This window comes from Oikopleura dioica, chromosome PAR (assembly GCF_907165135.1).
Source record: "Oikopleura dioica chromosome PAR, OKI2018_I68_1.0, whole genome shotgun sequence".
Classification (NCBI taxonomy): Eukaryota; Metazoa; Chordata; class Appendicularia; order Copelata; family Oikopleuridae; genus Oikopleura; species Oikopleura dioica.
In genome coordinates, this window is record NC_137293.1 from 16,727,265 (window position 1) to 16,739,466 (window position 12,202).

General features: G+C 39.7%; 4 protein-coding genes across 5 annotated transcripts in view; 2 read left to right on the plus strand and 2 right to left on the minus strand.

Moving 5' to 3' along the window:
- LOC145705346 (stress-induced-phosphoprotein 1-like) overlaps positions 1 to 12,202 on the minus strand; it is a 74,519-nt gene that overhangs the window by 36,691 nt on the left and 25,626 nt on the right. The window lies entirely within an intron of this gene.
- LOC145705349 (26S proteasome non-ATPase regulatory subunit 3-like) lies at positions 245 to 2,601 on the plus strand. Its single transcript, XM_081782810.1, has 7 exons — positions 245 to 483; positions 885 to 1,201; positions 1,245 to 1,438; positions 1,482 to 1,577; positions 1,619 to 1,816; positions 1,859 to 2,169; positions 2,217 to 2,601. The coding sequence occupies exons 1-7, from the start codon at positions 253 to 255 to the stop codon at positions 2,367 to 2,369; spliced, it is 1,500 nt and encodes a 499-aa protein (XP_081638936.1). The 5' UTR covers positions 245 to 252; the 3' UTR covers positions 2,370 to 2,601.
- Positions 2,607 to 4,345, plus strand: LOC145705350 (pre-mRNA-splicing factor RBM22-like). Of its 2 annotated transcripts, none has more exons than XM_081782811.1 (8): positions 2,607 to 2,858; positions 2,950 to 3,045; positions 3,087 to 3,266; positions 3,308 to 3,484; positions 3,529 to 3,723; positions 3,763 to 4,044; positions 4,090 to 4,179; positions 4,223 to 4,345. In XM_081782811.1, the coding sequence occupies exons 1-8, from the start codon at positions 2,631 to 2,633 to the stop codon at positions 4,268 to 4,270; spliced, it is 1,296 nt and encodes a 431-aa protein (XP_081638937.1). In that variant the 5' UTR covers positions 2,607 to 2,630; the 3' UTR covers positions 4,271 to 4,345. The 2 variants fall into 2 exon arrangements, with proteins under 2 accessions (XP_081638937.1, XP_081638938.1); XM_081782812.1 differs by having other exon boundaries at positions 2,852 to 2,893.
- Positions 7,676 to 8,623, minus strand: LOC145704731 (uncharacterized). The gene is made up of 3 exons (XM_081782200.1): positions 8,289 to 8,623; positions 8,168 to 8,245; positions 7,676 to 8,122 (listed from the first exon to the last, which is right to left on the minus strand). Exons 1-3 carry the CDS (start codon positions 8,409 to 8,411, stop codon positions 7,793 to 7,795), a joined length of 531 nt encoding a protein of 176 aa, XP_081638326.1. The 5' UTR covers positions 8,412 to 8,623; the 3' UTR covers positions 7,676 to 7,792.

Below are 12,202 nucleotides of genomic sequence, written 5' to 3' on the forward strand. Positions count from 1 at the left end.
TGAAAATTTTGCACATGAGAAATTTTTGCTCGCTGCTTTTTTCCAGATGGTTTTTACGAAAATCGAGAAGCCGCGTGCGGCTTTCAGCACCAAAAAGAAAAAGCCGCCCGGGAGTACCTTCCATTTCCATTTTCAAAGCCGCGTGCGGCTTCCCAATTTTTTCTTCATTCTTTCTTTCTATTTCTGCTATTTACTGCATTTTGTCTCGTCATCAAAAAAGCAACTCTTCAATTTTCCACTTTCAGATTCGCGATGGTCACAACAAGGTCTTCTCGAACGAAACTGAGCGAGGAAAAGCCCAAAGAGTCGAAAAAGAAGCAAGAAGAAGCTTCGTCAGTTGAAGAGACCGAGAGCATGGAAGTAGAGCAGACCGAAGAGCAGAAACTCGAGGAAAAGAGAGCGCTCCACATCAAAGATGTAAATTTGCAGCTCAAGGAGCTCGAAAAGGCCGGACAGCAGCGAGAGCCCAGGATTGTTTCAAAAGTAAGTTTTTATATTTTCCTTGATAAATTTATTCGCATTAATTTCGATCGACGTTCTTGAAGAACTTTAACAGAATAAATTACTTTCAAAGTGAAATCTTTCATTTTAAAGTTTCTCAAATATTGAAAAGAGTCTATGATTTGCGAGCTTTGACGACTTTATTTATAAAGAAAAGTGATGCAGCAAAGTTTTCACTTATTTGAAGATATTTACCATGTCGTTGATAATTTCTAAACGAAGATTACGAAGCCGCAAGTCCCGGTTAAAAAGTATTCATTTAAGAATTTCTGTTTGAGAAATCTTTGAAAGCACCCTTTTATGAACCTTTCCTCGCCATTATCGTCCCCCTTTTCTACCCCAAATTCCTTATCGACCTACTTATCTCATCCATCAATTTTCAGGTGATCCGACAACTCCCAAAGACCCGCCGCTGTCTGGACGAAGAAGTCCTTCTTTCTGTCATTTCTCAGTTCCACTTTGATCGCCGCGACGCTCTCCTCGGTCTTTTAGGCCTTTCGGCGAAGAAGAACGATACAAAAGCTCCCTGCATCGAAGTCGAGTTCTACTTGACTCTGATCAGCGCCATTTACTTGCTGGACAAGGAGCGACTCGAGCAAGCGCGGGAGATTTTGGATAATTTGCTCATCCGCGCTGGAAATAATTTGGGCCAGCGGAGGTCGATGGATCCTCTCAATGCGAAAATTTACTTTTACCACAGGTACACATCCAAAAGCTCGAAAGATAACTGATGATTTTTGCAGTCGAGTTTACGAGTTGCTGAAAATCCTGGAGCAAGCACGAACAGTTTACATGAAGCGTCTGCGAACAGTGACTCTTCACGCCGAGTACGAGTCCGAATCCGTCCTCTTGAACTTGCTCCTGCGAAACTACCTCCATTACGATCTGTACGAGCAGGCTGAGAAGCTCATTTCCAAAAGTACCTTCCCAGAGCAAGGTAGACCAATTTATCTTCATCCCTCTTTTCATTCTTTTTTTAGCAAACAACAACGAATACGCTCGATATTTCTACTACCTCGGCCGAATCAAAGCTATTCAACTCGAATACTCCAACGCTCAGAAAATGCTCACAAACGGTATTTTCTTCTCTAATCCTGCTCCTTATCCCCCTTTTTAGCTCTTCGAAAGTCGCCACAAGTGTCGGGCGTTGGCTTCCGACAAGCAGCTACAAAGCTTCTTACAGTCGTCGATCTCCTCCTCGGAGACATTCCCGAGCGCTCGCGGTTCACTGAAAAAGCCATGGAAGGCGCGTTGAAGCCCTATTTCGCTCTGACTCAGGCGGTCAGAATCGGCAACTTGGTCCAGTTCAATAAAGGTACCAAAGAAACGTCAATTCATTTTTCCATTCATTTTCTAGTTTTGGAGGAGTTTGGCGAAAACTTTAAATCGGATCGAACTCTAACTTTGATCCTCCGCCTCCGCCACAACGTCATCAAAACCGGCGTCCGTCGCATGAGCTTGGCCTACTCTAGAATCTCGTTAACAGACATTGCCGATCACCTCGCCCTCGACGGACCTGAGGATGCCGAATTCATCGTCGCCAAGGCAGTTCGTGACGGCGTCATCGATGCCAACCTCGATCACCACGCTGGATACGTCTCTTCGCAGAATACCAAGGACACTTATGCTTCGAGAGATCCCGAACGGGCGTTTGACAAGCGAATCAAGGTACCAATCGTGCATCCTCAGGCTCTTTTGAATCTTTCTTCTTTCAGTTCTGCCACAATTTGTACGCCCAGTCCGTCAAAGCGATGCGTTTCCCGCCCAAAAGCTACCACGACCCGCTGAGCCCCGAGGAACGCCGCCAACGAGAACAAGAAGATCTCGAATTCGCGCAAGAAATGGCCGAAGAAGACGACATGTATTAATGAAAAAAACCTTTTCTTCGTTGTATTATTTCTCTAAATTTTCCACTAGCGATATTTCATTCAGCGCGTTTTTTGTTCAGTTCTTTCAAGTTTCCCCCAAAGTTCTGCAGCAACCGTTTTTTCGATTATTTTTTCCTCTTTTACTGTTACTTCACAGCAGCTGACCACATGTATTGCAATACAAAAAAGAAACAACAATAAAATAGATACACATCAGTTAATCCTAGAAAAACGTCTTTCACTCACCCCTCTATTCTCAGAATGACGCTTTCGTTAGGCAACAACAAGTACAATCGCCAGAATTGGGAAGACTCCGACTTCCCGATTCTCTGCCCGACATGTCTCGGAGACAATCCCTACATCCGAATGATGAAGGATAAATACGGAAAAGAATGTTCCATCTGTGAACGACCCTTTACCACTTTCAGGTGGTGCCCGGGTAGGGGAATGAGATACAAGAAAACGGAAATTTGCCAGACTTGCGCAAAGGTATTATAATGGACAGGCGGTATTCGTATTTGAATGTACGTGCATTTCTTATTTCTATTCGTTTTTATGGTCATCTTGAGCGTTTTCTTAGATGAAAAATGTCTGCCAGACATGCGTCTTCGATCTCGAGTACGGGCTGCCTGTGGCTGTGAGAGATCATGCGCTGGGACTGAAGGATGATATACCGGTGAGTTTCGAGGCAAATTTTCGCGCTGAAAATTAATTTAGACGGGTGATTTCAACAAAGAGCATTTCCACCAAAATCTTGGAAAAGAACTGGCGCTACAAGGAGACGATTTGAGAGAGGCGCATTCAGCGCCGAATGCGTTTTTGGAGAGAATTTCGGCTGGGCGGAAAGGGCCGTATTACAAACGAAACTTGCCGCATATTTGTTCTTTCTGGGTCAAGGTCAGATCTTAGATCTCTTCTCCATCCGAATTTCTTTCTAGGGCGAGTGTAGAAGAGGAGAAGAGTGTCCGTACCGGCACGAGAAGCCATCAGATCCAGATGATCCGCTCTCTGTTCAAAATATTGTCGATAGATTTTACGGTACGAAGGATCCCGTCGCCGACAAGCTCCTTCGACGAGCTGAAGAAATGCCTTCCATGGCGCCTCCAGAGGACAAGGTAACACTCTTCTTCTGATCAAATCCCTTCTCAATTTTCAATAGACGATTACGACTCTCTGGTGCGGTGGCGTGACTTCTGCACTGACAGAAACAGATCTTCAAGAGTATTTCTACCAATTCGGCGAGGTTGCTTGCATCAACATCGTCCAGAAAAACTCATGCGCCTTTGTCCAATTTACGAAACGAGAATCGGCCGAGCACGCGGCAAACAAGTGTTATGGAAGACTCGATCTCAAGGTAAATCATTTTTCCTAGCGTTTTTTTATGTTTTAAAAGGGAGTTCGCTTGAATGTTCGATGGGGCAAGCCGCAGCAATCAGGAGCGAAGCATCACGCCGATGTGGAGAAAACGACTCCCGTTCCAGGTCTTCCCGGGCCTCTACCGAACCCAGGAAAAGTCACTCAATACGATCCGTCCAAGAGAGCGAAACTGGCTGAAAGCGTGCCAAAACCAATGTCTGAACCTATTGATCTGCCAACAATGGGGGCAATGGGAGCCCCTAGAGCGCCATCTGAGTTTGCTGGACCTGACAAAGGAGGAAATTCTGGCTTCCAGAAGGTATGAAGAAATCATATTTTTGCTGTTTCCAATATTTTCTTTCAGATTCATTATCCATCGCAATCGAAAGACAGAATGGGCTCTGGAAAGTATTCGCACATGGCTCCCCCTTCTCAGTACAACAACGCAAATCAGGTATTCCTTGATTGTCCATAAAATTCGCTAGCGCCAAGTTTAGGGGCAGAAACGACCAGGACAAAAGCGCGCTGCATCTGATTGGAACTAAAGTGAAATTTCTACTGCCACTGAAACACATTTTTCCTTCTAGGCAAATTCCTAGTCTCAATAAAACCCGATTTCAGCTTAATAGTCTTGCTTTGTTGATTTGAGCTTTATTCTAGCTTACTTGATCAACAAGTTTAACAGGTTTTTTTTAACGTTGCACATAATTGGTGGAGCTTTTTTGATGGTGTTAGAGTCGAGATATTTCAATTCTCTCTTTTGCACCTTGTTTGGGAGGGTCTGTAGTATGTTAAATAAGCTTTTGGTGTCGGCACCATCACTGGTGGTGGAGTAATCAATACATCCAAAATACACTAAAATCATAGGAAAAAATCTTGATGACGTCATTACTCCAGCACCAACCTTGGTTCTGGCACCAAAAACTATCAGGTTTATTTCGTATACATGTATGAAACATCCCTATATGGTAAAAAATTATATGTGGTGCTTTTAAGGACTTTTCAAATTTTCCCCATTTCTTTTTGAAATACTTTTTTAAATACAAGATAAATTCATTCAATTCTTTAGCAAGATTTGACAATTATCAATTCGATTTCTATTTTTGTGGACTATGCATATGATAGCAAATCGTCAATCAAGGTCAGGGCGCACTGAAAGCATACAGTGACAGTAAAAGACTCGGATCAGCTGGAGCCTTAGTAGTAATGGCGAGAGCACTCTCGGGAAGAGTTTTTGTTATTCTAGTTGAGTGGTTAATTACTACCTCCATCTCCAAGTTCAACACCACTAATAAGCACCAACCTCAAGCTCAACAACAGTTATTAACAGCCATCTGGCATGGTTGAATAAAAAAAAGCCCGTTATCATATAAAATTATGCTCATGATGTCATAAACCTACATGACAGATGATAAATTTTTTTTCAGGATCTTAAAAATCTCCCCAGCATTTTTGAGACGTCAACAAGTCAGTGCATTGTCAATAAATTCTGTAATTATATTTTGAAGCTATCTCATACCCTCAGGAATTTAGAATACCCCATGCCTTACAAGGTTTTTCCATCCTGCAAATAACCCCAGGCAAAAAAAGATCAACTGAGGTTGAAAGAAGTAAAAAATTAAATTTCCATGCCAAAGATATCCCTCTGCTCCCCGATAAGAGGCACCTCAATTCAAGGCAAAAATTTCGGAAATCCTGTATCCTGGCAATTATTATTTAAGGCACATTTTTTCGCGATAAATTTTATTGGCATAAAAATTTAAGTTCATTTTTAGTAAAGAATGCGTAGACTTTTGCGGTAGATCTTTTCTCTTTTGATGGTTCTTTCGCTGAAACTTTCTTTTGTTGGCCTTGATTGTCAGTGTTGACCTGTTTTCATCTACAAGATTTTTAAATAAACCAGTTCTCGTTATGACTGACCTCACCTTGATGAAAACTTTCGCTTTTTTGATTGTTCGATCTCTCGTATGGCGATCTGCGCATAAACATATTTGAATTTTAAAGCGGAGTCGACGATTTGAAACTTGAAGAACGTGTTTTCCAAATCACATGCAACTAGTTTGAAATAATACGGATCCGTTGTGATGGATCTGAATGCTGATCCACTGAATGGAAGCATCATAATTGTTTCTACGTTGCTTCCTTCCGTTAAGCAAATTCCATTGTAAGTTATCTTGAGTATGTGTGGTGATTTAAGAACATTTTCGGTGATGCCTCCAATTTGATAGATTCCAATTTCATAAATGGAGTCTCTCTTCAAAGTGATGTTAGGCTATTTAAGCTCTGAGCTCTTTGACAAAAGGTTGACGATCATTTTGAATAAAAGTAAAACTTCAGTTTCGTTTTATAGCCAAACTTTATAGCCCGGGGGGCTAGAATATAAAATCCCATTTTCCACTACGACTTGGAGTTTCCTGTAGAGCTTGTTGACAACGGAGTTATCATTCGCTCAGTCATCCGCCGCATCGTTGTCATTCGACTGTTTGTATGATTGTGCACAGTCTCTGAAATTTCTTTTGGTTTTCTACTTTCGGCTTGGTTTTATCAAATAGAAAAAAAAATTGTAATAGAACGAAAAAAGAGTTGTATTCTTAAAAATCGTCATTTTTCTCCCAATTTGAACATTAATTTTCGAAAAAATCATAACTATTCTCAATTATTGCCAATTGATTACTAAAATCATATATTTTCACAATATCTCGCAGCAAAAATCATATAAATATCAATTTTAGGACAGAAAATCAAATTTCAAAATTTCGAAAAATCGTAAATTCCCGACTGAAAATCGATATTTTCTAAAGTTATGTTGATCCAATCGAAAAATTTTAGGGACAGATAATGTTCCTTTTTTATTGAGGAATCTAAAAATAAAATCAAAATTTCGAAAAGTCGAAAAAAAAATTCTCGACCACCACCCCCTTAAAGAGTCTATGACTCATAGATACTATAGACTATGAGGGAAAATAACACTCTTTCTGTGTAAAAAAACCTGAGTCAGGCTGCACTGCTTTAGACCAACATGCGAATTTGTCCAATGAAGACGAAAATCAGCTCTAAAACCATGAAAAACCGAAAAGAAAGAACCAAAGAGTCGAATAAAAACCACGGGACTTCGTAATTGTCTCAGTGGAACCTCATCTCATTCGCGCTAGAAAAATTTTTCAACTTTTCCCGTTCAATTGCAAATCGAGTTACCTGACACACTGTGCAAAAATTCCCTTCCAATATTCGCTTCCAATGGCCAAACTCATCGATTCCCTTCTGTACGTCACCATCCATCTTTAGCTCAAAATGATGATGCCTGGTTTATGCATCGGTTTATGCTGCTTGCTTCAGTTAGATAATAAGTAGGTTAACTTAGGTAAAGTAGGTAAAGTAACATGGGGATTTCTATTTAACTTCAAGTAAAATGTCTGCACCTGTAGCACCACAATATGATCAATTTTTAAAAGTTTTCGATCAAAACTCGATTCGCTTAAAATTAAAGACAAGCTGGAATTGACCATTGTAGCTCTTCCCCTCTTTTGACATTTTTGCAGCTGCTAGAATTTCAAGCGCATGATCAAATTCATCAAAAAGCTCAAAATCTTCTATTTTTTATTCGATTGTTTTTTTATATTACAAGAGAAATAAGCGAAAGATTCAGACTGCAACTTATTAAAATAAATATAAAGCTGGAGAAATAATTCGTTTGAATCAGCTCTGACTCAGAGGCCTCTGAAGTCAAAGCTCAGAAAATGACATTTTCGAAGGAAGAAAAACGGAGAAAAGTACATGTCGAGTTGTCAGACAAGCGGGTTGTTATTTTTCCCATAAACTAAAGCTTTCGTTCCGTTCAGATCTTCACAGCTGTTTTTGGTCAAGAGTTTTCGTTATGAAATGAAAAAACAAAGCCTTTTTATGAGTTCAAAACTAAAGATAAATTTATTTAAGATCAAAAATGCGCAGAAATAAGGTCAAAATTGAAAGTCGAAAATGAATGAACAGCTGATTATAGACGCAGAAATCGGCTCTTGATTCGAAAATAACTGGATTCACGCTGATAAACTCGTGTCCGCCGATGTTGGCTATGTGTAGAGGAGATGTTCACTCGTATCGTGCATTGATTTTTCGACATTCGTTTCGTGCTGCCTCAGTTCTTTTTTGTACCGATAGTTCAAATACAGTACGACCAGCTTAGGTCCAGCGATGAGTCCAGCGATGAGTCCAACTCCGACGAGAGACCCAATGACGATCCCTACTGTTGACGAATTTTCAGTTTCAATCTCTTTCTTTCTCTGAAGAAGATCTTCGATTTGTTGATTAAGTTCGTCGACTTCTAGATTTTTTTCTGCTTCTAATTTTCGTTCGAGCTGCTCTTTTTGGTATCGTAGGACCTCTATTTCGTCTTCTTTTTCCTATTATAATTAAATAGAGCTTTGATTTTCTTATAAAATGCTTACCAGCAGTTTTGCCTCATGCTCGAATATTTGAACCTCTGTTTCTTTCTCCTCTTCCGCTGAAACGTAATCAGATGATTCCTGAAAATGATTTTCGCTATTGCCTTGGCCGTTTCATTCTTACCGAAGATCCTTGAAGAATGCTTATTATTTTTTGCCGCGCCTTTTCTTCCCGTTCTTTTTTAGCCCGATCTTCTTCAATTTCTTCCAAGCAAGATTTTTTAACCAATTTCATTTCTTTTCTCATATATGGTTGCAATTTTTTTCAATCAAACATCAATAATTCTTTGAAACCAAATCCTGCAATTCTTAAAACAATCGCTGTCAGAACACTTGTCGACACATTGATTAAAAACAGTCTTCGCCTTTTTTCTACATTGGGATTCTTCTGTGTCTCTGTCGCTCGCAGAAGAATATCCGAAAAGCAGAAAAAGAATAAGTAAGAATTTCATGTGTCTTTGTAATATTCTTGCGAGGCGTTGTGTCCAAAGAAGCGAATTAATATTTGCATTTCGGCAAAAAATATCACTATTGACTTTTTTCATTCAAAAGATCAAGGAAATTTTATAGGTGGTGAAAGTCTTATGAAAACGCGCTCATTCTTGTATATTTGTAATAAATCACACTTCCAGTTTTTCTAGGCCTGGTTTGTTTCGTTGAGAAACAAGCGCTGGTGACTTTTCGAAAAGAATCAGAAATTCGGCATTTGCTCCAGCTACCCAAAATACCTCGTTATTCCTGCCGCGGTCAAGGACGATCTAATTCTCAAATCTGCTAAATTTCGCGATTTCCAGTTCTCTCCGCTCTTATCGGTAAGATTCCTACTTTTTCAGCATTTTTATTGATAGTTTTTATGGAGAGCAGAAACAAACGGTTCACAATATGGTTAGGCATCAGAATGGAAATATGCAATTAGCCTGGCCCCCGAGCCAGGATTCGACCAAAATCCGAATCCTGGCCCCCTAGCCAGAATTCGACTTAGAGCTGAATCCTAGGCCCTCGATTCATATTGCCTAGCCTGGCACCCGGGGCCAGGATTGGGCTCTTCAGACGAATTCTGGCACCTGAATCTTCTGAATTCGCAGGTTAGCTGTCTTTGCTTCATCAAATGTCCGCAATAGTCCATTTTTGCAATTTGAACAAGTAATTAACCACTCAACTAGAATAACAAAAACTCTTCCCAAGAGTGCTCTTGACATTACTACTAGCCTTCCATAAGATTTTAAGCTTAGCTACGTGAAATTTTTGAAAAATTTGCAACTCTGTGCTGAATAGAGAAGTCTCAAATAAGGATAAAATTGATGATGTCGGAAGCGACGTAATATAACATCCTTCAGGTGACGTAAATAGCCCAGATTTGGTGTTGAGAGACCAGCAATTTTGAATCGTAAAATTCTATTTTCCTGTCTTTTTCCCGCAACAGTTAAATCAGAATCCAACGACATTTATTGAGAGAATGCTCTGGTTTTTCATATTGTTATGCTTGACGAATGTGGAGACTTGTGTTTTATTCGATCTGGATTGCCAAGATAACAATGCTGTGCTGTCCTTGAATGAAACATGTTTCAATATCAGAGAGCCGAGTTTTGGACTGAACCTGACCGGCGTTTATGTTTCCAAAACTCCGGAAATTATGAACTTGAGTTCTGTCCCGACGGATTGTCAATTGGAAAAAGGAGAAGCGATTCCGTACAATACCTGCTTCAATCAAACAAAGGCATATCTACTAAACGCGATCGAGGTTAACGGAGAAGTTGTCCATCTCATTCCGTCAGAAGGGATCACGTGCGCAGAAGCAAAGCAATCAAATTTTACTTTGAAATCAGAAAAAGAAGCTCTGATTTCTTCGATAAATAGCGCACGAGGGGTAATACAGAGCGAGATCTTTGATTTGATCATATCTGGAGGAGACAAGCTCGGCGAAACTATGAATTTTAAAGGATCAATAGCATCGGAGGATTTTTATGTGAAAATCAATAGCTGTTCATTAAAAATTGCTGGGAAGAACTTTACAATCATCGACAACAGCAACATAACAAACATTGGATTGAGCTTGAGGTTTTTTAAACACTCATCGGCAAGTATTATTTTTATTTAATTTATAATTGTAGAACAAGAAGTGCCTGCAGAAGTCGAGAATATGAGATTCCCCGAATGTCAACAAGAGTCGACAAAGTTGATTCTTTCGAGCTTGAATGTTCGATGGAGATGAGAAAACGCGACTCAGTTCTGATTCTTTCCGACAAAACAGGATACTCGCGACTCAGCTATGTTCTTTCTCTGGACACTTTAGATCAGACAAATCAGGAGATAGCCCCTTCAACAGATGAATATTTTGAAAACGTTTTCCATGCAGTTTGGAAAGACGAAAACTATATTTTTGGAGGCGACCAGGACAACTACAAGGTAGCTTTCGAAATGAAAAAGATAAATCATAAATAAAGATTGCAAAATTCGTCTGTTGCGAGTTTTCTGAGCTCCCTCTTCGATTAAATTTTGCAGCGTCCCGTCACTCATCAGGAATTGCGCTCTATGACAATTCTGGAGTTATAATTTGTTTTGGTGATGACACAAGAAAATGTGACAAATTTAATGGTGAAGAAACATCTATTTTAGCAGCGGCAACGACTTTTACTCATAAACTTTCGGGTTTGATAAATTAATTAATATAATACCAATGCGTCGAAATAGAAAACCCTAACAAAGAATCTTGTATGGCAAATTATAATAATTCGTCGCTAGTGATTGCTGGACTTACGTAAGGGTCTTAACATGTTATATAGTTAATATAGTTTTTTATTTGAAAGACCCTTTTTGAGAAATAAAAAGGTCGGAGTATTCAAGAATGATATGTGGACTTATTTGAATGATAACCCTGCGTACGAATAAAGGACTAGTTTATTCGTTAGTATTATTTTAGAACTCGAGCAATGCAAGCTTGTCTTGAAGTAGACGACGGGATTCTAGTATCGGGTCTAGAATTATTTATTGAAAGCGGATTCTTTGCTTTTCCATAAAATTTTGGAACCCTTTCTTCAGTTTTTGGAGGTTACTATGGATCGACAAAATATAAACGCATCGATCTTCTTCGAAACGATATTTGGACAAATAACGGAACTCTACAACAAAAGATTGAGCTTGGAAACGTCATTTCCTTTGGGTTTTTGTTTTTGATATTTCTCAAATTATTCGATTATTGCAAATTATAACGGAAGTATTTATGAAGAAGTAGAGTGTAAAGATTAAACCCAATCAAAATTAAAACAAAGATCTACTATTATCGTGGTCAGTGGTGCATCGGTGGGAGTCAGCAATGCTCATGTTGAGAAGATTTTTTGGGACGGTAATGCCGCTACTTCTGGAGGAATTATTGATCACATTCCGATTGCAACAACTTTTGCACGACCGATTTTGATGAAAACTGACTCCGATTTCTGTGCTATATAAATTATGTTTAACCTCTGCCCGCATAGAAAATTTGATTTTTCAGGACTACAAATCAAAGTTTTCGGAAATCTTATATGCTTTAATTGATGAGCAAAGGCAAAGATCCACTGTCCGCTGATAACGAGAGAATTTGCAATTGGGCTGAAGCGACAGGCTGTGAAGAAGAGGGTCCCGCTGGCCAGGTCTATGAAGACGGAATTTGATGAATTTTCAATTGATTTTTCTTTATTTCAATTTGTTATTATCAAACACAAGTGGCCTTCTCACATAAGCATAATCTCCAGAATAGGCAGGTCGCATGGAAATAGCTCTACATCAGGGATCCCTGTAATGCGCCGGAAAATACAGCGCTCTGATTCGTCGAGCGTACAGCGCCCATCTTTCCCTTTTGCCTCTGAAGCGGCCAAAAGAAAGCGCACTGATGGGGCGGCGGATGAGTCAGTGCACTACAGGGATCCCTGATGGTAGTATCAATTATCTTCTCGTCCGTAATCAGATCGTTTTCCAGCGATAGTCTTCGTGTTGAGTGAGTATTTTCCTCTCTTCCGTCTTCTTCGTCGATCAGAAAAAAGAAATGAGCTTGCTATTCAA

Coding starts and splice junctions, on each gene's coding strand:
- LOC145705349 (XM_081782810.1), top strand. CDS start 253: ATGGTCACAACAAGGTCTTCTCGAACGAAACTGAGCGAGGAAAAGCCC. Junction 1,202..1,244: donor AAAATTTACTTTTACCACAG/GTACACATCCAA, acceptor TGATTTTTGCAG/TCGAGTTTACGAGTTGCTGA. Junction 2,170..2,216: donor CGTTTGACAAGCGAATCAAG/GTACCAATCGTG, acceptor TTCTTCTTTCAG/TTCTGCCACAATTTGTACGC.
- LOC145705350 (XM_081782811.1), top strand. CDS start 2,631: ATGACGCTTTCGTTAGGCAACAACAAGTACAATCGCCAGAATTGGGAA. Junction 3,267..3,307: donor TTTGTTCTTTCTGGGTCAAG/GTCAGATCTTAG, acceptor ATTTCTTTCTAG/GGCGAGTGTAGAAGAGGAGA. Junction 3,485..3,528: donor TGGCGCCTCCAGAGGACAAG/GTAACACTCTTC, acceptor AATTTTCAATAG/ACGATTACGACTCTCTGGTG.
- LOC145704731 (XM_081782200.1), bottom strand. CDS start 8,411: ATGAGAAAAGAAATGAAATTGGTTAAAAAATCTTGCTTGGAAGAAATT. Junction 8,246..8,288: donor GCATTCTTCAAGGATCTTCG/GTAAGAATGAAA, acceptor AATCATTTTCAG/GAATCATCTGATTACGTTTC. Junction 8,123..8,167: donor AGCATGAGGCAAAACTGCTG/GTAAGCATTTTA, acceptor TAATTATAATAG/GAAAAAGAAGACGAAATAGA.